Genomic DNA, 26,459 nt, shown 5'->3' with positions numbered 1-26,459 from the left:
TACTATGACGTTTTTTATGACTTTTGGAGGTCAAAATTTTTTTTGACTTTTTTTGTCCGAATTTGACGCCTTACTATACTATGACGTTTTTTATGACTTTTGGAGGTCAAAAAAAAATTTGACATTTTTTGTCCGGTTTTGACGCCTTACTATACTATGACGTTTTTCATGACTTTTGGAGGTCAAAAAAATTTTGACTTTTTTTGTCCGATTTTGACGCCTTACTATACTATGACGTTTTTTATGACTTTTGAAGGTCAAAATTTTTTTTAACTTTTTTTGTCCGATTTTGACGCCTTACTATACTATGACGTTTTTTATGACTTTTGGAGGTCAAATTTTTTTTGACTTTTTTTGTCCGATTTTGACGCCTTACTATACTATGACGTTTTTTATGACTTTTGAAGGTCAAAATTTTTTTTGACTTTTTGTATCCGATTTTGACGCCTTACTATACTATGACGTTTTTTATGACTTTTGGAGGTCAAAATTTTTTTTGACTTTTTTTGTCCGATTTTGACGCCTTACTATACTGTGACGTTTTTCATGACATTTTGAGGTCAAAAAATTTTTTTTTTTTTTTGTCCGATTTTGACACCTTACTATACTGTGACGTTTTTATGACTTTTGGAAGTAAAAAAAAAATTAGACTTTTTTTGTCCGATTTTGACGCCTTACTATACTATGACGTTTTTTATGACTTTTGGAGGTCAAAATTTTTTGTAACTTTTTTTGTCCGATTTTGACGCCTTACTATACTATGACGTTTTTTATGACTTTTGGAGGTCAAAAAAAAATTTGACTTTTTTTGTCCGGTTTTGACGCATTACTATACTATGACGTTTTTCATGACTTTTGGAGGTCAAAAAAATTTTTGACTTTTTTTGTCCGATTTTGACGCCTTACTATACTATGACGTTTTTTATGACTTTTGGAGGTCAAAATTTTTTTTGACTTTTTTTGTCCGATTTTGACGCCTTACTATACTATGACATTTTTCATGACTTTTGGAGGTCAAAAAAAATTTTGACTTTTTTTTGTCCGATTTTGACGCCTTACTATACTATGACGTTTTTTATGACTTTTGAAAGTCAAAATTTTTTTTAACTTTTTTTGTCCGATTTTGACGCCTTACTATACTGTGACATTTTTCATGACATTTTGAGGTCAAAAAAATTTTTTACTTTTTTTGTCCGATTTTGACACCTTACTATACTATGACGTTTTTATGACTTTTGGAAGTCAAAAATTTTTTTGACTTTTTTTGTCCGATTTTGACGCCTTACTATACTATGATGTTTTTTATGACTTTTGGAGGTCAAAAAAAAATTAGACTTTTTTTGTCCGATTTTGACGCCTTACTATACTATGACGTTTTTTATGACTTTTGAAGGTCAAAAATTTTTTTGACTTTTTTTGTCCGATTTTGACGCCTTACTATACTATGACGTTTTTTATGACTTTTGGAGGTTAAAAAAATTTTTGACTTTTTTTGTCCGATTTTGACGCCTTACTATACTATGACGTTTTTTATGACTTTTGGAGGTCAAAAATTTTTTTGACTTTTTTTGTCCGATTTTGACGCCTTACTATACTATGACGTTTTTTATGACTTTTGGAGGTTAAAAAAAATTTTGACTTTTTTTGTCCGATTTTGACGCCTTACTATACTATGACGTTTTTTATGACTTTTGGAGGTCAAAAAAAAATTTGACTTTTTTTGTCCGGTTTTGACGCCTTACTATACTATGACGTTTTTCATGACTTTTGGAGGTCAAAAATTTTTTTGACTTTTTTTGTCCGATTTTGACGCCTTACTATACTATGACGTTTTTTATGACTTTTGAAGGTCAAAATTTTTTTTGACTTTTTTTGTCCGATTTTGACGCCTTACTATACTATGACGTTTTTTATGACTTTTGGAGGTTAAAAAAAAATTTGACTTTTTTTGTCCAATTTTGACGCCTTACTATACTATGACGTTTTTTATGACTTTTGGAGGTCAAAAAAAAATTTGACTTTTTTTGTCCGGTTTTGACGCCTTACTATACTATGACGTTTTTTATGACTTTTGGAGGTCAAAATTTTTTTTTGACTTTTTTTGTCCGATTTTGAAACCTTACTATACTATGACATTTTTCATGACTTTTGGAGGTCAAAAAAAATTTTGACTTTTTTTGTCCGATTTTGACGCCTTACTATACTATGACGTTTTTTATGACTTTTGGAGGTCAAAAAAAAATTTGACTTTTTTTGTCCGGTTTTGACGCCTTACTATACTATGACGTTTTTTATGACTTTTGGAGGTCAAAAAAAATTTTGACATTTTTTGTCCGATTTTGACGTCTTACTATACTGTGACGTTTTTTATGACTTTTGGAGGTCAAAAATTTTTTGGACTTTTTTTGTCCGATTTTGACGCCTTACTATACTATGACGTTTTTTATGACTTTTGGAGGTCAACATTTTTTTTGACTTTTTTTGTCCCATTTTGACGCCTTACTATACTATGACGTTTTTTATGACTTTTGGAGGTCAAAAAAAAATTTGACTTTTTTTGTCCGGTTTTGACGCATTACTATACTATGACGTTTTTCATTACTTTTGGAGGTCAAAAAAAATTTTGACTTTTTTTGTCCGATTTTGACGCCTTACTATACTATGACGTTTTTTATGACTTTTGGAGGTCAAAAATTTTTTTGACTTTTTTTGTCCGATTTTGACACCTTACTATACTATGACCTTTTTCATGACTTTTGGAGGTCAAAAAAAATTTTGACTTTTTTTGTCCGATTTTGACGCCTTACTATACTATGACGTTTTTTATGACTTTTGGAGGTCAAATTTTTTTTTGACTTTTTGTATCCGATTTTGACGCCTTATTATACTATGACGTTTTTTATGACTTTTGGAGGTCAAATTTTTTTTTGACTTTTTTTATCCGATTTTGACGCCTTACTATACTATGACGTTTTTTATGACTTTTGGAGGTCAAAAAAAATTTTGACATTTTTTGTCCGATTTTGACGCCTTACTATACTATGACGTTTTTTATGACTTTTGGAGGTCAAAAATTTTTTGGACTTTTTTTGTCCGATTTTGACGCCTTACTATACTATGACGTTTTTTATGACTTTTGGAGGTCAAAATTTTTTTTGACTTTTTTTGTCCGATTTTGACGCCTTACTATACTATGACGTTTTTTATGACTTTTGGAGGTCAAAAAAAAATTTGACTTTTTTTGTCCGGTTTTGACGCATTACTATACTATGACGTTTTTTATGACTTTTGGAGGTCAAAAAATTTTTTGACTTTTTTTGTCCGATTTTGACGCCTTACTATACTATGACGTTTTTTATGACTTTTGGAGGTCAAAAAAAAATTTGACTTTTTTTGTCCGGGTTTGACGCCTTACTATACTATGACGTTTTTTATGACTTTTGGAGGTCAAAAAAAATTTTGACATTTTTTGTCCAATTTTGACGCCTTATTATACTATGACGTTTTTTATGACTTTTGGAGGTCAAAAAAATTTTTGACTTTTTTTGTCCGATTTTGACGCCTTACTATACTATGACGTTTTTTATGACTTTTGGAGGTCAAAATTTTTTTTGACTTTTTTTGTCCGATTTTGACGCCTTACTATACTATGACGTTTTTTATGACTTTTGGACGTCAAAAAAAAATTTGACTTTTTTTGTCCGGGTTTGACGCCTTACTATACTATGACGTTTTTTATGACTTTTGGAGATCAAAATTTTTTTTGACTTTTTTTGTGCGATTTTGACGCCTTACTATACTATGACGTTTTTTATGACTTTTGGAGATCAAAATTTTTTTTGACTTTTTTTGTCCGGTTTTGACGCCTTACTATACTATGACGTTTTTTATGACTTTTGGAGGTCAAAAAAAAATTTGACTTTTTTTGTCCGGTTTTGACGCCTTACTATACTATGACGTTTTTTATGACTTTTGGAGGTCAAAATTTTTTTTGACTTTTTTTGTCCGATTTTGACGCCTTACTATACTATGACATTTTTCATGACTTTTGGAGGTCAAAAAAAATTTTGATTTTTTTTGTCCGATTTTGACGCTTACTATACTGTGACGTTTTTTATGACTTATGGAGGTCAAAAATTTTTTTGACTTTTTTTGTGCGATTTTGACGCCTTACTATACTATGATGTTTTTTATGACTTTTGGAGATCAAAATTTTTTGTAACTTTTTTTGTCCGATTTTGACGCCTTACTATACTATGACGTTTTTTATGACTTTTGGAGATCAAAATTTTTTTTGACTTTTTGTATCCGATTTTGACGCCTTACTATACTATGACGTTTTTTATGACTTTTGAAGGTCAAAATTTTTTTTGACTTTTTTTGTCCGATTTTGACGCCTTACTATACTGTGACGTTTTTCATGACATTTTGAGGTCAAAAAAATTTTTTACTTTTTTTGTCCGATTTTGACACCTTACTATACTATGACGTTTTTATGACTTTTGGAAGTCAAAAATTTTTTTGACTTTTTTTGTCCGATTTTGATGCCTTACTATACTATGATGTTTTTTATGACTTTTGGAGGTCAAAAAAAAATTAGACTTTTTTTGTCCGATTTTGACGCCTTACTATACTATGACGTTTTTTATGACTTTTGAAGGTCAAAAATTTTTTTGACTTTTTTTGTCCGATTTTGACGCCTTACTATACTATGACGTTTTTTATGACTTTTGGAGGTTAAAAAAAATTTTGACTTTTTTTGTCCGATTTTGACGCCTTACTATACTATGATGTTTTTTATGACTTTTGGAGGTCAAAAAAAAATTTGACTTTTTTTGTCCGGTTTTGACGCCTTACTATACTATGACGTTTTTCATGACTTTTGGAGGTCAAAAAATTTTTTGACTTTTTTCGTGCGATTTTGACGCCTTACTATACTATGACGTTTTTTATGACTTTTGGAGGTCAAAATTTTTTTTGACTTTTTTTGTCCGATTTTGACGCCTTACTATACTATGACGTTTTTTATTACTTTTGGAGGTCAAAAAAAAATTTGACTTTTTTTGTCCGGTTTTGATGCATTACTATACTATGACGTTTTTCATGACTTTTGGAGGTCAAAAAAAATTTTGACTTTTTTTGTCCGATTTTGACGCCTTACTATACTATGACGTTTTTTATGACTTTCGGAGGTCAATTTTTTTTTTTGACTTTTTGTATCCGATTTTGACGCCTTATTATACTATGACGTTTTTTATGACTTTTGGAGGTCAAATTTTTTTTTGACTTTTTTTGTCCGATTTTGACGCCTTACTATACTATGACGTTTTTTATGACTTTTGGAGGTCAAAAAAAAATTTGACTTTTTTTGTCCGGTTTTGACGCCTTACTATACTATGACGTTTTTTATGACTTTTGGAGGTTAAAAAAAATGTTGACATTTTTTGTCCGATTTTGACGCCTTACTATACTATGACGTTTTTTATGACTTTTGGAGGTCAAAAAAAAATTTGACTTTTTTTGTCCGGTTTTGACGCCTTACTATACTATGACGTTTTTTATGACTTTTGGAGGTTAAAAAAAATTTTGACTTTTTTTGTCCGATTTTGACGCCTTACTATACTATGACGTTTTTTATGACTTTTGGAGGTCAAAAAAAAATTTGACTTTTTTTGTCCGGTTTTGACGCCTTACTATACTATGACGTTTTTCATGACTTTTGGAGGTCAAAAATTTTTTTGACTTTTTTTGTCCGATTTTGACGCCTTACTATACTATGACGTTTTTTATGACTTTTGAAGGTCAAAATTTTTTTTGACTTTTTTTGTCCGATTTTGACGCCTTACTATACTATGACGTTTTTTATGACTTTTGGAGGTTAAAAAAAATGTTGACATTTTTTGTCCGATTTTGACGCCTTACTATACTATGACGTTTTTTATGACTTTTGGAGGTCAAAAAAAAATTTGACTTTTTTTGTCCGGTTTTGACGCCTTACTATACTATGACGTTTTTCATGACTTTTGGAGGTCAAAAAATTTTTTGACTTTTTTTGTCCGATTTTGACGCCTTACTATACTATGACGTTTTTTATGACTTTTGGAGGTCAAAAAAAAATTTGACTTTTTTTGTCCGGTTTTGACGCCTTACTATACTATGACGTTTTTTATGACTTTTGGAGGTCAATTTTTTTTTTGACTTTTTGTATCCGATTTTGACGCCTTATTATACTATGACGTTTTTTATGACTTTTGGAGGTCAAATTTTTTTTTGACTTTTTTTGTCCGATTTTGACGCCTTACTATACTATGACGTTTTTTATGACTTTTGGAGGTCAAAAAAAAATTTGACTTTTTTTGTCCGGTTTTGACGCCTTACTATACTATGACGTTTTTTATGACTTTTGGAGGTCAAATTTTTTTTTGACTTTTTTTGTCCGATTTTGACGCCTTACTATACTATGACGTTTTTTATGACTTTTGGAGGTTAAAAATTTTTTTGACTTTTTTTGTCCGATTTTGACGCCTTACTATACTATGACGTTTTTTATGACTTTTGGAGGTTAAAAAAAATTTTGACTTTTTTTGTCCGATTTTGACGCCTTAGTATACTATGACGTTTTTTATGACTTTTGGAGGTCAAAAATTTTTTTGACTTTTTTTGTCCGATTTTGACGCCTTACTATACTAAGACGTTTTTTATGACTTTTGGAGGTCAAAAATTTTTTTGACTTTTTTTGTCCGATTTTGACGCCTTACTATACTATGACGTTTTTTATGACTTTTGGAGGTCAAAATTTTTTTTGACTTTTTTTGTCCGATTTTGACGCCTTACTATACTATGACGTTCTTTATGACTTTTGGAGGTCAAATTTTTTTTTGACTTTTTTTGGCCCATTTTGACGCCTTACTATACTATGACGTTTTTTATGACTTTTGGAGGTCAAATTTTTTTTTGACTTTTTGTATCCGATTTTGACGCCTTACTATACTATGACGTTTTTTATGACTTTTGAAGGTCAAAAATTTTTTTGACTTTTTTTGTCCGATTTTGACGCCTTACTATACTATGACGTTTTTTATGACTTTTGGAGGTCAAAAATTTTTTTGACTTTTTTTGTCTGATTTTGACGCCTTACTATACTATGACGTTTTTATGACTTTTGGAAGTAAAAAAAAAATTAGACTTTTTTTGTCCGATTTTGACGCCTTACTATACTATGACGTTTTTTATGACTTTTGGAGGTCAAAATTTTTTTGACTTTTTTTGTGCGATTTTGACGCCTTACTATACTATGATGTTTTTTATGACTTTTGGAGATCAAAATTTTTTGTAACTTTTTTTGTCCGATTTTGACGCCTTACTATACTATGACGTTTTTATGACTTTTGGAGGTCAAAAAAAATTTGACTTTTTTTTATCCGATTTTGACGCCTTACTATACTATGACGTTTTTTATGACTTTTGGAGGTCAAAAAAAATTTTGACTTTTTTTATCCTATTTTGACGCCTTACTATACTATGACGTTTTTTATGACATTTTGTGGTCAAAAATTTTTTTGACTTTTTTTGTCCGATTTTGACGCCTTACTATACTATGACGTTTTTTATGACACTTTGAGGTCAAAAATTTTTTTGACTTTTTTTGGCATTTTTTAACGCCTTAGTATAGTATGACTCTTTTACGACATTTTGAGGTCTTACAAAAATTTTGACTTTTTTTGGCATTTCTTGACGACTTACGGCTGTATGACTTTTTTACGACATTTTGAGGTCTTACAAAAATTTTGACTTTTTTTGGCATTTCTTGACGACTTACGGCTGTATGACGTTTTTTATGACATTTTGAGGTCTTACAAAATTTGACTTTTTTTGGCATTTTTTGACGCCTTACTATAGTATGACGTTTTTTACGACATTTTGAGGTCTTACAAAAATTTGACTTTTTTTGGCATTTTTTGACACCTTACGGCCGTATGGCATTTTTCACAACATTTTGAGGTATTACAAAAATGTGACTTTTTTTGACGACTTACGGCCGATAACGTTTTTCATGACATTTTGAGGTCTTACAAAAACTTGACTTTTTTGGCATTTTTTGATGCCTTTCGGCCGTATGGCCTTTTTTATGACATTTTGAGGTCTTACAAAAATTTTACTTTTTTTGGCATTTTTTGACGACTTACTATACTATGACGTTTTTTATGACATTTTGAGGTAAAACATTTTTTGACTTTTTTTGGCATTTTTTGACGCCTTACTATACTATGACGTTTTTTATGACATTTTGAGGTCTTACTAAAATATGACTTTTTTTGGCATATTTTGACACCTTACGGCCATATGACTGTTTTCATTACATTTTCATGTCTTACTAAAATATGACTTTTTTGCTGGCTGCGACTCCCGCAGCTCACAAGGGGTGCGAGGGCCTGCCCATCGCTGCTTGCAGCTTTAATTAGGGCCCGAGCACAAAAACTCGTGCGAAGCCCTATTGGAATTGGAATAATTCTTATTATTGTTATTCTTTCGCGACTTTGCGGTCAATTTTGACCCCCTCAGCATGCCCAAAAAGTCACCAAATTTTGCCCAAAATTGTCCCCCGATGAAAATTTTCGTTTGACACTGTGCGACCGTGCGTGGCCAAATGGCTCTGCAGCGCCCCCTAAATTGTGAAAATATTCACTGTAAGACTGTGACCTACAGACTTGAAAATCGGTACACAGAGACGAGAAAAAAAAATTCCATGATCTACAGGAAGTCTGCCATTTTGGAAAAACTGCGCCATCTTGCGTTTCGCACTCGCCGTACTTTGACGAACTCCTCTTAGGGGAATTGTCCGATTGAGCTGATTTTTGGTCAGATTGCTCAGAAGGCATTAGGGATAAAAAGTTATCAAATTTTTTTATGTGGGTCACGCGGTCTGCCCGTGCTGCTGCCACGAAAATGACCCTTCACCAACACACAGGAATTTCATCCAATGTGGATAAAAAAAATCAGGCATGATGATCATATGATTCTGAACAGATTGATATGCTAATATGATGATACAGTCATAGTGCCGCCTACTGGCTGTATGCATTATTTTTAGGCCTATTTTCCACATTCCACACATTATATTTTAATGAACTCCTCTTAGGGATATAATCTGATACATTTGAAATGTTGTCTCATGGTTCAGAAGACTGATGAGTAAAAGTTTTCAAATTTACATGGTGTGGCCGTGGCGCTGCCACTCAATTGACCCTTCGCCAACACAGAAAATGGACGTATTTGTGCCTGTATATCCCACATACTTTCAATCCAATGTGCATCAAACTTTACAGTCAGGATGACTGATGACACTGTGAACTCATTTATATGCTCATATGATGATACACTCATAACGCCCACTGCTGGGAGGGGGCAATGTCTTTTCTGTTGCTGTATGCTGCTGTACTTCTCCAGGGAGAAGACTAGGAGAGAGGAGAGGACATAGGAGGACTCTGGTGCTTGGCTGCGGTGGCTGCAGCTCCTGCGGGTTGCAAGGGGTGCGAGGGCCTGCTCATCGCTGCTTGCAGCTTTAATTTGTCTTGTCATAGCAGGAAAAGCTTCTTTTAACATTACATTAACATTACTCTCACTTGTAAAAGAAATGTTGATCTCACTGGGACTAACCTGGTTAAATAAAGGTTAAATAAATAAATCCATGCAATGTCAGCAGAATGAGAAGAACAGGAAACACTGCCTTTATTCATACTTTTGGAGTGTTCACGCATTATTCCACAGTGATTTGCCAAACTGCTGACCCTGCAGTCACACACCACGTCACAAGATTAGCTTGTTTTGTTGTATTACCTGTTTTGTAGCAGTTCATTGCCAAGTGGGTGATGAGCTGTTCCTATTTTTTCTCTCCACACTTTCCTCTTTCCATCATTTTGATAGAGGTTGATTTTTGTTTCATCAGCCCACAAAAACTTTGTTCTACAACTCTACCGGTTTCTTTTTATATGTTTTTGTGAACGGCAGCCTGGCCTCTCTGTTTTTGAGGTTTACCCGGTGTCTGCATCTTGTGGTGAGTCCTCTGAGGTTACGGTCCTGAAGTCCTCTCTTCATCAATGATGAGGAAACATGTGCGCCTACATCCTGGAGAACGTTCCTGACTTGCTGTGCAGTTGTAAAGGGCTTTTTCTTCAAATGACGCAAATGATTTTCCGCTCCTCCGCCAGACTTGTGCTCCTTGGTCCACCAGGTCGTTTGTCATGTTCTAGTTTTACTGTGAACATCTGCTTTTTTAGAGTGTACCCAACTGCTTTATTGTTATCTTCTTAACTTGCTGGGTCATCTCTTCACTCCTCATATTGACAGACGCCTCCAGTCCAACACCATCTAAATGGAACCCTCTCCATGAACTCTGAGCCACATGAGCTCTTTCGTGCACTAACACTGAAATGGCTCAACCTCCCAAGAAACACTTAGTAGCCAAGTGTCTAATTTTGTTTGACTTGGCTACTATGTGTTGAAATGTATCTCACACAAAGTTCTTTGAATATTAATGTAAAAGTACTAAAATCAAAGCTGGGGAGGACATGACATTATATAAAATGTATACAGACGACTAGTATTTTCTAACAGCTGAAAACACCTGTGATGGTGTGTGCTGTGTTTAACAGTGTCAGTTATATTGTTATATTGAATATTGAATTTTCAAAGAACATAACCAAAAGCATTGTTCAACTCCCTTTAAAATCTTCTTCTTCTAGAATGCCATTTTCTGTTCTGCCTTCCTTTTAATCACAGGGCATGGACTTGGTGGTTAGTGTTGTATTTCTTGAGCTGTGCGTATCAGTAGATGTGTATGTGTTAGTGTCTCAGAGTGAAGGTCTTTGCTGACAAGCAGCTAAAAATTTAACCATCTATCCCCCAGTCGATCCCACCTTGCCACTAAGAGCCGGAAAGAAAACAAACTGCTCAGGCTCTCACCTCTGGGCTCTGCTGGTCCCTCTGGGATCAAAGCCTCTGTCTTGGTGACTCTGTGACCTTCAGTGACCTTCACAGCCACAGCACGGCAGATCGCCCCGATCTTCCTCTCTAGGGAGCGCACACCTGCCTCTCGGGTGTACCTAAATGAACAAACACAGATACACAAACAATCGACACGTTTAAATTATGATCTATTATGATCATATAATATGAAATATGAATATGAAAGTAGTTACATGATTATGTAACTACTTTGGCTTCAGAAAGATTCAGACCCCTTCACCTAGTGCACACATTATTGTTTTGTAGATTTAATTTTGGCAAAACTACCATTTGTGCCCAGGCAAGAATAAAAGGTCTGCAAACAATGTAATCTTAAATAAGTTGTCACTGCCTCCCAGGAACAAATACTTCCCTTCGGTCGGATCTTCTACTGCAGTGACCCCTGAAAATCATGAAGTATCAGTCCTGTATCACTCCAAACCCAAACTCACCTCAAAGCTTATATTTTTGTTTGTTTTTTTAAAACAGATCTAGCCAGTAAAATAGGAAGTATCCCTCAGAGTATGAGCATCAAGCTGTGTGCTTTTGGCTGTTTCTATAGTAACCAGACTGAAGTGGAGCGAGTGTTGTAGAGAGGCTCTGCAGATCTGCAGACAGAGTAATACTTACCATCTGAAAAGACCAGAAGCCTTTGTATAAGCAGCTCTGTGTTTGCAGATTTCTTTATAAATATGCCAGATGGTTTGATCACGTGCACTGTATGTTATCAGTTTTCTGTTTCAATTTAAGCCAAATTTACCAAGTCCCTTGAATAACCTAAAATAGTATAAAGCCCAGCGTTAAACTACCCAACCTTTGTCGATAACTTACAAACCCTCTGTGAACCGTCTGTACAAAGGCAGTGTTGGAACAAAGTGTGCTACTACAACCTCTGAAGCTTTATTAGGACAATATTGTACTGCAGGAGATACTCCTGTATGTTGCTGTAAGAGCAGTGAGAAAAAGTAAAGTAACAAAGGAAGACAGACTGGTTGGTCAGAGCTTCATCCTACAGCAAGATAATGACCCAAACATTAGAAGAAAAGAATCAGACGGTGGCTTCACATGATGAAGACCAGCACAGTCTCCAGACTTAAACCACATAGAGCTGGTTTCAGATGAACTGGACAGAAGGTGAGAGCAAAGCAACCTGCAAGTGCAAAACATTTTTGGGAACTTCTGCAACAGTGTTGGGACAAACTTTCTGAACAATATTCGATTTCAACTGTAGAAAGAACATCATGAGTTTGTTCAAAAAGTAGATTCCATGATTCCTTTTTCTAAAATCTCCAATTGTTTATTTTTTCCATTCTTTCATTTCAGAAAAACTGAGACATTAAATGATGTAAATTTAATTGGAAAAACAAGCTAAACTAAGCATTTTTACCAGAAGTGCATTAACGAAGATAAATTAAAAATCACACTGATGCTGAAATGATTAGGCATTTAATCAGTTAGTTGACTGACAGAGAATGAGTCACCAACGCTGATCTGAAATCCTCTCTGTGGAGATACGAAACAGACTCCACGCACTGTGACAGGCTGATTCTTGAAGACACAGGAGGCTGAACAGAAAACATGGGGCTGTTCTCTCTAATCAAAAGGTCACCCTGCCAGAGAAGTACTGGTCAACATTCAAAACAAATACCCACTAAACCACTTGACAACTTAATGATACACTCAGATAACCAGAAGTGGAATTCCAAGTCGGCCTCAGATGTGAGCTGCCAGCTGGCCGAGCGCTCTGCTCCACACAGCACACGCCGCGCCTGTGCTTCACACGTTGGACAGAACAGCGTCTCAGCAGCGAACAAGGTAAAAATGTTATCATTTATTTCATTTCTTTCAGACCATGTTCCTTTGGCATGGAAACGTCTGATGTTTCAAACTCAAACAGTAAAGAGGCACAACAGCTCATCCAGTTTGGTCCTGTTATGATGACATTTAAATCACCATGTACACAAATAAATGTGACCAGTGTCCGAGTGATGCTCAACCAACGTTCGTTACCAACGTTATGTCCCTTCTAGGTACAGCAGGAAGAAAATGAACAGTGAGTGAGCTTCTGCCCCTCGGGATATTTGAGATTTGAAAAACCTTGATTTGTTGCTGCTACAAGAGCCAGTATACTTAATTTGTGCTGATCAGATCAAGCAGCCCTTTTTATTTTTATTTTATTTGGACGGGGGTAGTCTAAAAGAAGGTTACCCTAAAAGAAGGTTACCCTATATGGGTATCTGTCTTGAATTTAATAAATATTGACTGTTAACAGGATTTCCTGTTTTTCTGACTTTCTTTTCTGACCTTATACTTACCTCAAGTTGCCTTTTGGGACATACATGCATACATTCGTACCTATCATACTTGCCTGTGGAGAAGATCTATTACAGCATCATGTAAAATTAACAATAATGACGATAATAATAATAATATTAAAGCAAACAGAGCTCTGGTATCGGAATAGTATCGGTATTGGCAGATATCCAAATTCAGTTATCGGGATCGGATCGGAAGTGAAAAAATGTGGATCGGTGAATCCCTAATTTATTCCCTTCTATAGCTGCTGGTCTCTGAGAGTCACCAAACACATTTTCGTTGTATGCCTATAATGACAAGTCTGGTCTATGAGGCAAAACTGCTGTGACAGTACACAGCCTCACCACAGGATTACTGCACTTCTCTGTCAACTCTGCATTAGATCCAGTGATGACCACTGATTACTTGACTCGAGTTAAATCCTTCCTCTTGCACTTCCTAATTTATTATTTTGTGAACACTAGAAATTTTTCAAAGGTCTAGAACAACCAGCAGGGACTCATGGAAGTCATTGTGTGTGCTTGTGCTTATACCTGCTGATTATGATCTGTGTGGTTTCCTGTGGTATATGCAGCTGTTGAGGTGTTAATCCATGTTGCTCCAGCTGGTTTGGGATCAAGTGACGGTGAGCTATCTCCACCTTCTCCTCCTGAGTGTAGCCTTAAACAATGATCAAGAAAAAAAAATACATTACCCACAACGCAGACTGACTGTCAACAACTCTGTCAGACATTTGGCTATGTCCTATTAGTAGCAGTTGTAGACTGGAGCTGCTAGTCTCAAGCAGAGAAGACTCTGGTAAGTTAACTTCCTTCCAACTTCGCACCTCCAGATATCCCAGATATCTTAAACCTTCAAACCTATATGTCATGTGGTTTATCAAAACTCACAGGATGCACATTAAGAGCAAAGAACACGGAAAACAGGAACACAGAAATTCAAAGGTAGGAAATAATAATTGGTCATTTGAATTCATGAATTATTAGAATATTGTATCAGTTTACAGTTTACACCCTTTCATTAGGAACCTATAATGGACATTACTGGTAACAAATGGTCTTTGAAGTCCAGTGGAAGTGACTGTGGTGGTTGAGTGTGTCTGTACTTGTACTTCTATGTTTGTCCTCGTTTTAGTAAAATGAGGACATTTTAGCCGGTCCTCAATTTCTGACACACATTCAAATGGCTGTTTGAGGGTTAAGACTTGGATTTAGTACAGGTTTGTGTCTGTGTGTTTCATCTGTTCCCTGGCTGCGCTGCAGTAAAGTTGAGATTAGTTCTGTCACAAGGGCAAATGTTTGTCCTCAAGATCAAATGGAAACTGTGGAGATGACTCCTCAGAGCAGGATCACAGGTACCCACCTGGTACCTGCAGCACCTCCATCCTGTCCAGCAGCGCCGGGGGAATGGTTGCTGTGGTGTTTGCAGTGGCAATAAAGAGCACTTGGGAGAGGTCAAAGGCCACGTTGAGGTAATGGTCTGTGAAGCTGTGGTTCTGCTCTGGGTCCAGGACCTAAGAGAACATATGGACACTGTTTGTTCCAGTATGTGTGGTTTTCAGTGTTTAATCACACTGCATTGAATTTCGTTGGAGAGCTAATTGAGTTTGTCATAAACTGGTTTACAGAAGAAACAGAAGAACACAAAGGCACAACAACAGAGGAAAGAGAAACAGACTGACCTCTAGCAGAGCGGCTGCAGGGTCTCCTTGCAGGCTCTTTCCCAGTTTGTCCACCTCGTCCAGGAGGAAGACAGGATTATTGACACCCACTGTCTTCAGACCATTGATGATGCGGCCGGGCATGCTCCCTACATATGTGCGTCTGAGGATATGGATAGGAACTGCTCAGCTGTGTTTATGTTTCCACTCAATTTCAAACAAACTGAAGGCTCACAGAGTACTACAACAAAGTGCAGAAATATATTATGTCAAGGTGAACATCAAGTCTTGTCAACAGATGTTTTTGCTTTGTTGTGTTATTACTGTTAATTTCCCCTAGGGGAAGGATAAAGTATCTATCTATGTACGACAGAATGAAAAATGTTTATCAATCTACCCTGCCAGCTCCCTGATACAAAGTCAGCGTGATGTCCCATTTAGTCAATGTGTGCTGTGTGAGAATTTACAGCGAGTGAGCGGACATGCTGATGACCTTTCTATCACACGTAACCAGAAGTATACAAAACATCCGAGGACGAAGAAGAAGAGTTATCTCAGTATACTTTTTTTTTTTGTCATGTCCTGCCAGATCTCGTCTGACACAGACAAACGCCAAACAATGGCCGGACGTGATTCGCTGGAATCAGAGACAATAGCTAATGTTCGAATGCAAGCACGCTTCAAGTGGTTATAAGCTGAAGGCATAAAATGTGCAATTTCTGAGGGTTAAAGGAAGAAAATAAAAGAAACAACAAAGAAAATAGATAAATTAATAAAGAACTGCTGGAGTTGTCTTATCTTTCAGAGAGAAAAATGTTTTTTAAGTTGAACAAATTGTAAAATCAACCGTTAAAGAACTTTCATCTTTATCTCTTTCTCTCCTGCTGTTGGTATGCAGGACACATGTTTCTCATCTGACTCTGAGAAGGTGTCTCAACTCTGTTTAGTCTACCTTTAAAATACCAGGATCAGCCCTGCAACATGAGATGGACTCTGCTGCCCTGCACATACACACACACACGCACATACGCAGGCTCCAATACATTGCTTGTTGATTGAAGCTAACACCATATACTAGGACACAACAGTGTGTTTGTGTTCAGACTCAATACCAATAGAGGTTGATAAAAGACTGATAAGAGATGAGCTGAGTGACATAACTGCTGAACTCCCATGAGTTTTCTTTTTGTTTACCTTCTGTATTCAATACCCGATGATGACAAGGGGAAAACACATTTTTGCTAATTTCTTAAATAGGAACAAAACTGAAATATCACATTGAGATGAGCTCTGTTCATTCCTGGCATTAACATGTGTCTTGGGTGATCCGATCACAAGTGGACAGATATGAGTATGTTAGTTCACACCTGGCTTTAAAATGTAAAGAAAAAAAAAAAACTTTCTGAATCATCAGTCATTTAAATCACACACAGGTGGACTTCCAGGCTCACTGGAAAGATATTGTCAGTGAAAATATAAAACAAGTGAAAATAATTTTATTATTTGTCTCCAACAGGAGTCCGTTAGAAACAAACTTCAGAGGAAACAGGTTATTTTTCAAAGTGAGCTTCATTTTTCTTGTTCTTTTGTTAGTGTGATGACCGGTCGGATTTGAAACGTAATGAAAATGTTTTAGTCATGACAGCTCATGTTCTATTCAGCAGCAGAAAGCGCTGCGCTCCATCACACCACCACAACAATGTGCTCATGCTTGTTTTGAGAGTAGATACCATCTTGCGTCAACATGCTGACGTTCCGAGTACTCAGCAGCCATTACTACATTATTGCATGAGTACTCAGTACTACTGTGGAAGTTCCTGCTACAGTAGGTGTCTCCGGGACCACATTTTGATGATGACATGATGACACACACGCAGACTCACGAGGGGAAAACCATACAAGCCACACTGTCGTGGTTGGTAATGACTACTGAGTACTCATGGGATGTGGCTGGTGTGATCCCTTCACAAGATGGTCTCTAGTTTTACCTAATGTCTTATAGTGGATGGGAATGATTACAGCTGGGAACATGCACACACACACACAGACTCACAATTCGAAAACAACACAAACCAAGCTGTCGCAGCTGGTAAACAATTGCTGCTTAAAAAAGTGTTGCATTTTGCAAAGATGAATCGCCTCTTATCTACATGTATACTCCATAAATTCTTATATTTCAGGCGCCCCAGGACAAATATATGTTTACATGTAATTGTGCTCGTCTTATGGCTACCTGTGTAGTTCATCACCATGTAGGGAAACTCTCCCCTTCTGCTCATTTCTATTGTGGTCATAATAAAACATTTGTGGTTGTAGACCCTCCAGTACAGCTCCTATCTTATGAGCCTACCTGTGTCCTCGAATGTCAGACTGGTCACAGACGCCTCCTAAAGCGATGCGGTGAAACTCTCTTCCCAGAGTCCTTGCAATAGAGCGTCCCACACTGGTCTTACCGACTCCTGGGGGGCCCACAAAGCATAGAATGGGGCCCTAAAGACACAGCAGCAGATAAATATGTGACATAACAAAGATATTACTTCATATAATCCATAACATTTGCCTTTATGCATTTAATGGACTGTGTGATCTCTGAGAAGCACCTTGAGTGAAGTCTTCAGCTGTCTAACAGCCAGGTACTCCAGCACACGTCTCTTCAGCTTGTCCATAGCATAGTGATCATTGTCCAACAGAGTGCGAGCAGCTCTGATGTCCAGGCAGTCTGAAGAGTGTGTGTGTGTGTGTTGGATGGGGGCAAATGTCAATGAGATGAATGGTGCAAACAAAGAAAGAGAAAACATTGAAGTTAATTATAGTGAAGACAGAGGAATGAGTGACTGTAATTTGAGAAGAGGGAAGAGTGAACATTAAAAAAAAAAAAAAACAGAGTTTACTACCCAGTGGGGCTTTAGAAACCAGCAGCTACACCGAACAAACACACAACACAAAAAAACACTGGTGAAAGATTTTTTCCCCAGGTGGTTTGGCAAAGTTTGCCGGTCCCGCTCAGGGACCAACAGTTCTCCCAAATTATCTGATGAAAAAGCACTTTAGGTTTATTTGCAGCACATACTCTGACTATGACCTCTGACCCTGCAAGTGAATGAACCCTGTCCTCAAATTCTGGAGTCTCCACTGATACGAGGTTACTTATTATAGGGTCAGACTGCGGTCAGCAGAGACAGAGAGACAAAGCAAAGCAGTGACTGTGTGATCCTTTGTACAATACAAGTCTGGCAATGAGCCTTCATGATACTGTGGTTGACATATGCATAGTGTCTTTGTATGGTACACTGTATTGTTGTGGGAAGACGAGCACCAAGGAATTTAAATAGAAATGAGTCTGGGTTCACATTTAGACATGAGTGGTTCAGGATTTATGGTAACTGGTGTGTTTGACTAAAATTACTGTCATGAGAAACTAAACTGTTTGCCAAGAAACCAGAGAATTGTTAGATTTAAAGAAAGCTGTCTAAAGCTTTTTAATAAAAGCAGCATTAATTGGTTTGTGGCCACTTCAGCAAAACAAACTGTGAACACTGGCATTTTATCACCTTCTAAAATTGTTGTGGCTAACATGTTAACTAATTATTGCAAATTTACACATCCAGCAGACACAGAGCAACATTACCATTTATTTAAAGTTTTTTTTTTTCTGACACCCTGATGATCAGTATTCACTCTCCTTTCAACTCTGTTTTGCTTTCGACCAATCCCTTGAGAAAAAATGTTGGCTCTTGGGCAGCTAAATACTCCACAATGTTCACCAGCCCAGTCTATCTTTGTCTGTTTGGTGATGGATAGGTAGTATATTTTGGGTTTACTAAAGCTCTTTGAGGAAACTAGCTGCCTGCTGCTGCTGGAAACGAGCTTGTAGCTGTGAGACTGGACCACATAGTAAAAGCTGTGGGCTATAAAACTCAAAGCTGACAAGGATCTTTTTAGATGTGTAACTTTGGCCACGGTGCAAAAACAGAGCTAAAGAGATCTCAGGGGCATCTCTCAGGCATCAAACATGTTGGCCTATTGACCTGGCCTCTGCTAAAGGCCGTCTCCAGCTTTGTTTACCTTTGGTGCTTTTACTCCATGGCAACTCTACCATCAGATCCAAGTAGTTTCTTGTCAGAGCGTACTCAGGCATGGACTGAGGCATCTTCTTCAGTCTGAATACAGATAAACAAGAGTAATTGCAACACCCGACCGACTGTCGCACAAGACTCGTTAGGTATATCAGACAAAAACTGATAAGAAGTAGGGCGATCCCATCAGAGTAATGATTTATAGGATTAAACAGTAATCAGGTTAAAAAAAATGTTAAAACAAATGCGTGTACATAAATGACTGAGTGACGTTCATACAAAATGTTTTTGTAAAATGAGAAGATGCTGGTCAAAGGAAAGCTCACCTCTTGAGCTCTTTCAGGCAAACTCTGAGTGCAGCTTCAGGCATGTTTGCCCCATGAACCTTCCTCTCCAGGACTGCTGTGTCATCTCCATCATCATCTTCATCCTCCTCATCCAGATTGAACTGCCGGCCTGGGAACACTCCACCTTTGCGTACTGATAACACCTGAACAGATGGGAAACAGACAGGTGAACAGGCAAGTATATATAATCCAAAAATGATTTGCAAATGTATGTTACCCTCTTCTCATTATCAGGACCCGTCTTCCTGGTTTTCTGCAGTAGTTTTAGACCCTCTATCTGTCTGGTCAACATGGGCAGGGCCTTCTTAAAACGCTCCTCCAAGCTCACCGCATCCAAGACCTTCACAGCACACAAGAAGTTACAACAAGTACCAGTCTTTTTTTTTTTGAAAATCACAACCTTATACCAAAGTCTTTCTTTATCACCACCTGGTGGGAGCTTCATGAAAAAGACAGAGCAGCAAACAAACATATGCCAAATGCCATTTTTCTTTAGACAAAGATCTAAGATACAATTGGAAAGATGCTATAATCACATTAAAAACAATACAAATAGACTTACTTTGAATTCACATCTCTGTTTAAAAGTAATTAGTTTGAATTTTGGCCGACACAGACCCAACAGTCACTTCACCTGTAGTTTCTCCTTGTTTGAAGTGCGGATCATGGAGGCGACCACATCAGGTAGCGTTTCCCTGGGCAGGCTGTCCAGCAGACGCCTGAACTTTGCTACCACTGGAACAGACATGTCCAACATACCTAACAACTACACGCACAAAGAGACACATTGGGATTAGATTTATTAACCCAATTAAGCATTTGGAAGCAAGTTCAATCTATTTCAATGTGTTGTTGTCATGATTCATCACAGTTTAGGGCAAAAATGGATAAGATGCCGGTTTCTTGTTATTTTGACAAATTCTGAAGTCCCAAAGTTCATTTAGAGTTTTCATGGAATTCACCCAATGAGAGCAAAACCAGCTTCAGCATAAATTATGAATACAAAGACAGACCTGAAGCCTTTTAACTTATAGGTCTGCCAGCTTCCATAAGTGCTGCACAACTGCAACCTGAGGGACGTCCCACAGCAATTTAGAATACGAAGGGACTTTAAAGGGAACAGTAACAATGCAAATAAGTACATCCCCCATCTCGCTAAGTAACTCCAGTTTAGAGGTAAAACACAGTAAAAAAGTAATATACTAAATATGAAAAATGTGCTTGGGTGCGGCTGAGCTGAAGCAGATCTGTGAGGAGGAATGGTCCAAAATTCCTCCTGAACGTTCTGCAGGTCTGATTCACATTAGTGATGCCAAAGGATGTATGGACACACTAAATGACATACTACAATCAACGCATGTACACATCAAGAGGATCTAAGTGTCTGAGAAGAAAATAATTGAAGTGTCAAAAGGTTCAGAGGAAAAAGTATAGCTATGCTGTTTTGGGAATGTGCTCCCTGACAATGTTTTTTAGGGTAATTCATCAAAAAGCAACTGTTTCAAGTCCAACATTTCCCAAAGACTGAAAATTCAAAGGCAAATGTCTCAGGGGAATGAAAAACACCTACAAGGAATCACTTCTTCAAAACACATTGTGAGGTGCCATCAGACCAGATCAGCTATTACCAAATCTAACATTCAAGTCACTTTCGGATGTCACTGGATCCAACTGGTAAAACAACAACAAACAACCAAGCTATCAGCTGATGTCCAGTAGGTCCAGACACTGAATCTCACTGGCCCTCTTTGTTCAAACTGCTTTTGTAAGACCTGCAATCAACAAACTGGTACATGAGGCTGCCTGTCCCTCTGCGTTTGTGGGTGTGACTGCATCTTGCACAGTTGTGACGCAATTGTGGAGACAAAATCTGTCCAAAGACAGACAGATGATTAAATAACAGCCAAAGTACACAAAACCACTTCTGTGGTAACTTCTGCTACAGTTGAAGTGTCTCCAGGACCACATTTTGCCATGATGACACACCCAGAGTCACAAGGGGAAAACAATACCAGTCACACGCTGGTCATTCAGTGTTTGGGTATAAAAACTCACATTCATAACGGCATCTACCTATGTCACACCTTTTGGACTCATGCAGCCTCATATCAGCATCTCTAATAGGACAAAAACAATCAATAAAAAAATAGCACAAAAAAAGAAAAACGTTCTGTAGACTGTGCAGGCCAAGAGGAAGTAAATCAAGAAATGTTTGAGGGACATTTGGTGGTTTTTCCCCTCAATTAAAAGTAAAATCCTTTAACTTACGATATATACACACACACACACACCTGTACAGCAGCCTGGTAGAACTTCTGGGACAGCTCCCCCAGCTGTCCATCATCTGTGGCAACACCGTCTGTTGCTGGAGACATGTACTGCTCCAATTTATCCAACTGCACCACCTGCAATTTTATTTTGCAATTAGAGAGGCCTGTGTTTTTGGTCATACATTACCTATAAAAGGAGCCATCAATACCAAGGATGCACCTTTGATGTTTCACTGGAAATAACAATATAAAGATGACCTGTGGAGACAGGTAGCAATGTACCCACAAAGGAAAGAAAGCTAGCAAGCAAACATGAATGTAAACAGAAAAAAAGAAAACGCATTCAGCAGCTTTTTTGATCCTCAAGGATACACATGATGCGTTTTCGTGAATAACACTGCAGGTAAACATAACTTTGTTTGTTCATGAGAAAACTCCACAGGGCACATAGCAGTATTGGCTAATACCAGTTACAGTTGTCAGTTCTACTGACTTTCACTGGATGACTAATACTGTTCCACTTCACAAAGAAGAATGCTGTCTCTCTTTCATTTTTACTTGAAGTGAAGACCAATCTCCTCTCTTGCTTTCAAGCTGTTATAAAATGGCATTTGGATCAGAGTGGGATATGATGTGGGGAGAAACGGAAAAGCATAAAACAGCAGGATATATCAGGTAAGCAAAGCATGGTCTATTCAATAATATGTAACAGCATTACTGACAGGGGGAGGAATTTTTATGGTAGAGTATGTCAGTACAGACTGAAATCACTGTTTGTCAGAGATGCAACAAACTGTGAAACTGAGATGCAACAAACTGTGAAAATTCTCAGAATCATGGGACTGTTAACCTTATACAAAATAAGGTCTCATATCATATAAGCTTTACCTCTGCCAGGACGAAGGGTCGCTCCTTCAGCAGACTTGACACACTAAAGCGGCACAGTCCGGTGATGAGGAGGGTGTAGTGGGGCTTAGGCCAGTTACTGCCCACCACCTGTACTGCTATCCCTGCTGTACCAATTCTGCACAGAGACACAGACAGAGAAAGCCAGAGTGAGACAGAGGAGGTGGGTGTTACATTGGAACCATCCAAACATTTGCAGATGAACAGATGTAGCTTTATGAAATGATTAGATGTGACATTTAACTATAATGTGGTGACATGAGATTGTGCAGCAGGTGTATGTGGATGTGAGGTGCTTTATGATGGTGCTGTGGCTCTCAATCAAAGGCACATATAATAAGCTGATTGGATAACCAGCATGAAATTCCTTTTTCTGCCCTTTTCCCCACCTTTCATGTGAGATTATATGCATCTGTGAGTTTTAGCTAGCTGGGAGTATTACCTGACCAGCTTTGTCACTGATTAACTCATACTCAAAATAATAGTATTTTTTTCTTCCAGTAACTGAGTCTGGTAGAGAGACAAACAGACAAACTTAGACTGGCCTGGTGGCCTGCCGATGAAGGTTTAAAGTCCACTTCTCGGTGCTTGGTTGATTGTTTTTGACTGCAGGGCCACTGCTAAACAGTAGAGCCTTCTAGAACAAATCACACACTGCAATATTTGTCAAAAATAATGACTTTTAGAGGCCTTAAAAGGTACAAGGTACAAGTATTTAACAAGAAAATGGTAGAGGTTAGAGAAAAATGTCACCTTGAATGGGCCCCTTGTTGGGGGTCCTGTACAGCATGTTCTTGTCACAACTCCAAAACAACAACAACAACAACAACGTATCAAATTGAGGGAGTGGATTAACTGTTCACTCTCTATCCAGCTATATAACTAAATATTTTTTACTTGTGCAGGGTGGGGAGGTCGTCGGTGTCGTGCTCTGGGTCTCTGGTGTTGGGAATCACTCCTATGATTGTGCTTTTCAGTGAAGTCCCCCTTAACAGCCGTTGGCTGACCAGGTGCATGTTTCGCGGAGAGTCAACGCTAAACCTGACGGTGGAGCCCGGCAGGAGAACCCCTTCATGGGTCAGCAGCAGCGGGAGACGGCTCGGTATCTGAATTCCACCGCCGGAGGTCATTGTCCGTGTGTTTTTCTTTCCTTTTGAAGCCAGGCGCAAAACAACTCCTGCAAACAAACGCGTACTCCTACTGTCAGATGGGCCAGCTAAACGTAAACATACGACTTCCGGGTGGTGTTTTCAAAATAAGATTCTCACTGACGACCCAAACGCACAATTAATGACCAGAAAAAAATAAAACGCGTCTTCAGATACATATAAATATATATATATATTTTTTTTTCTTAAATCAAAATGTGGTTACTGTTATTTTCCCACACATTTTCGCATCATTTTTTTGCCTTTCTTCCTTCTCCTGCGTCCTCGACTTCCTAGTCTGCATTGGCTACGGTAACTACAGAGGGACAAACTACTTTACAATAAATCAAAACAGATTCACTCAGGTACCCAACTTAAGAGCAGTCTTGAGGTACTTGTACTACACTTGAGTATTTCGATCTTCTGCATGTACTTCTACATTTCAGAGCGAAATACAGTGGATACGGTGAAATAATAATTGCATTGTATTTAATAATGACTGGACGCAGGGTTAGTTGATAAAAAATAGTATTTAATTTTTATTTCTTTCATAAAAGTATTGTCACATAGCATTGTACATTTCCAAAAAATAAATAAATTCAATATCTTGTGTATAAAAAATCTGTTTCTAAAATCTATTTTCAGACCAAAGACAACAGCCATCCATGTGTTTGCAGTTAACATCTCTCTGTTGTTGCCAGTCAGCTGTGGGAAATATCACTTAATTTTCACAAGTGATCTTTGAATACACCTTAAAATGCTCTTATGGTTACAAAAAGACAACCATACAGTTATATATGATTAATAAAGTATAATAAAAAATACAATTACTGCATTTATAGAAACACACCAATAATTATCATTCATCTGTTATATCATTATAGAGCTTCTTTTCCAGGGACCAACTTTAGCCCCTTAAAACTTATGAAAGCTGCTCAACCCATTGCTGTATATATAACATATAAATTGAACATCATCATTCTCGCCCCTAAGGAGTGACAGAGTTAGGTTTGTAAGGCTTGAACGTATATCATATGTGACGTTAAGAGTGAGCGAATGAACTGAAACCACAACTTTCATACAAACAGAGAGGTTTTACAAGTAGACACTTTGTGCAGTCTTGGGTGTAATTCAAATTTATGAGACAAGTACCTGAAGCTTTTTTTTATATACCAGTTCTTATTTGCACAGGATTTAGAAATTGGTTTTTGAAATCAGCTCTGGTAACAACTGCATAAAAAATATTATATCATGACAAACACAGTTAGCCCAAAAGTAATAAACTGACTAAACCAGCAAGTCAGGAAAAGTTAGGATTTGCAGACAATGAACCAGGTGTGAGTGAAGTTGCAACCACTGAAACTTGCATGCAAACACGAGTCTTTGAAAAACACTTAAGTAGAGTCAGTCTTGAGCCCTGACTATGCCCAATACTGTAAATGAATGACTACCTCACTGTGACTGAATGGTTGGGGCAAATAGAGACCTGAAAATAATTCACCTTACTTCAGCAAACCCTGTTTACATTTTTGCTTTTTTAAGCCAGAGGCTTGGTTTCAGACAGACTCTCTAACTCCCTGGTTATCATATGTTTCTTGTTGCACAGTTAACTTCAATTTGGCCTGTTTGCATCTTGACAAGCAGAAGGTCTTTATCTTTTAAAATTTGTATGTCTCACAAATTCATTCTAATTCCCACATATTAATCCTGATAGCTAAGGTAATGCCTTTTTCCCCCTAAAGTCTGAGCAGGTCAAAGGGCACTTTATATCCTTCAGCGGCAGACTTCCGCTGAGGACTGAATCTGATGGAATAAACCTTTTAAAAAGAAGTGCCATTTTTACTTATTGGGCCTCAGCAGTGTAACTTGCCGAAATAAGCCAAGTGCCTCACAAATCATTCATTCAAATGCCTCCCAGAAGGACTCCAATATCCTATCCTATATGTTATTACTAAAACCGTCTTGTGCATTACCCACATCTTTATTCTTTATGTGCTGACTATGACCATAAAGAAGGGGATAGCTTGACTCAGTAACACTTAACCCTTATCTTATCATCAGTAATCAAGAGAGGCATGTAAAGTACAACCACATGTTATGAAACTAAATTTTGGGAAGTGTCAGTTAAGAAACATGACAAGATCAAGGGTGCATACCAACCCTGGCAGTTAAAGGGGGCCTTCAGGTGATCTGTTGCACTACTCTGCAGCCATAGTGAATGTCCTCAGCACTTGAAAATAATGGCTGAACATAGCCAACTTTATTTCCTAACTTTACAATTCAGCTATCTCAACGGTACACAGTAAACATTCTCATTCTTGCCTCAATACTGTGTAAATGTATGTTGTATTAAGTGGTTAGTGGCTGGAAAATAAAGTAGCTTGCTGGCCAGTCAGCTTCGTTTAGGTTACCTGATCAATCTGTCTGAACTGTCCTGTCACATTTGCTGAAGTTGCTAACTCAAATTTCACACAACGGGTGGCCTTTTTCTGAGCCTAGGTGTTTTTCATGTTGTGCTTCAACTTTCTAGTGACTACTGACCCTTTTCACAAACATGGCCACCATGCACAGCGGTCACAACATTTATTAAGTCAGAATATATTAATCACTGGTTTGGTTTTGTGAGACTAAAGAGCTAATTTTCAGCCAAAAGCTTTAAAGGTGTTCACATCCAGAGTCTCAGAAAGCTAACAAGCTGGGTTCAAGAATTAGCATTAGCCTGTTAGCAGTGG

At 37.4% G+C, this 26,459-nt stretch overlaps 1 protein-coding gene across 1 annotated transcript in view; it reads right to left on the bottom strand.

Annotated features, from left to right (window-relative positions):
- lonp2 (lon peptidase 2, peroxisomal) overlaps positions 1-24,014 on the bottom strand; it is a 54,888-nt gene extending 30,874 nt beyond the window's left edge. Inside the window, exons 1-13 of the mRNA XM_041039048.1 lie at positions 23,477-24,014; positions 22,562-22,697; positions 21,695-21,808; positions 20,038-20,169; positions 19,621-19,743; positions 19,383-19,546; positions 19,046-19,140; positions 17,581-17,699; positions 17,331-17,470; positions 15,002-15,143; positions 14,683-14,833; positions 13,854-13,980; positions 10,963-11,102 (exon numbers count right to left, since the gene is read on the bottom strand). Of these exons, the coding sequence (XP_040894982.1) occupies positions 10,963-11,102; positions 13,854-13,980; positions 14,683-14,833; positions 15,002-15,143; positions 17,331-17,470; positions 17,581-17,699; positions 19,046-19,140; positions 19,383-19,546; positions 19,621-19,743; positions 20,038-20,169; positions 21,695-21,808; positions 22,562-22,697; positions 23,477-23,709 (1,816 nt within the window). The 5' untranslated portion in view covers positions 23,710-24,014. The remainder of the gene's footprint in view (positions 1-10,962; positions 11,103-13,853; positions 13,981-14,682; positions 14,834-15,001; positions 15,144-17,330; positions 17,471-17,580; positions 17,700-19,045; positions 19,141-19,382; positions 19,547-19,620; positions 19,744-20,037; positions 20,170-21,694; positions 21,809-22,561; positions 22,698-23,476) is intronic.
- Between the last annotated feature and the right edge of the window lie 2,445 nt (positions 24,015-26,459).

The sequence above is a fragment of the Toxotes jaculatrix genome, chromosome 5 (assembly GCF_017976425.1).
Source record: "Toxotes jaculatrix isolate fToxJac2 chromosome 5, fToxJac2.pri, whole genome shotgun sequence".
Lineage (NCBI taxonomy): Eukaryota > Metazoa > Chordata > Actinopteri > Toxotidae > Toxotes > Toxotes jaculatrix.
This window is presented reverse-complemented; position numbering and strand designations above follow the sequence as displayed.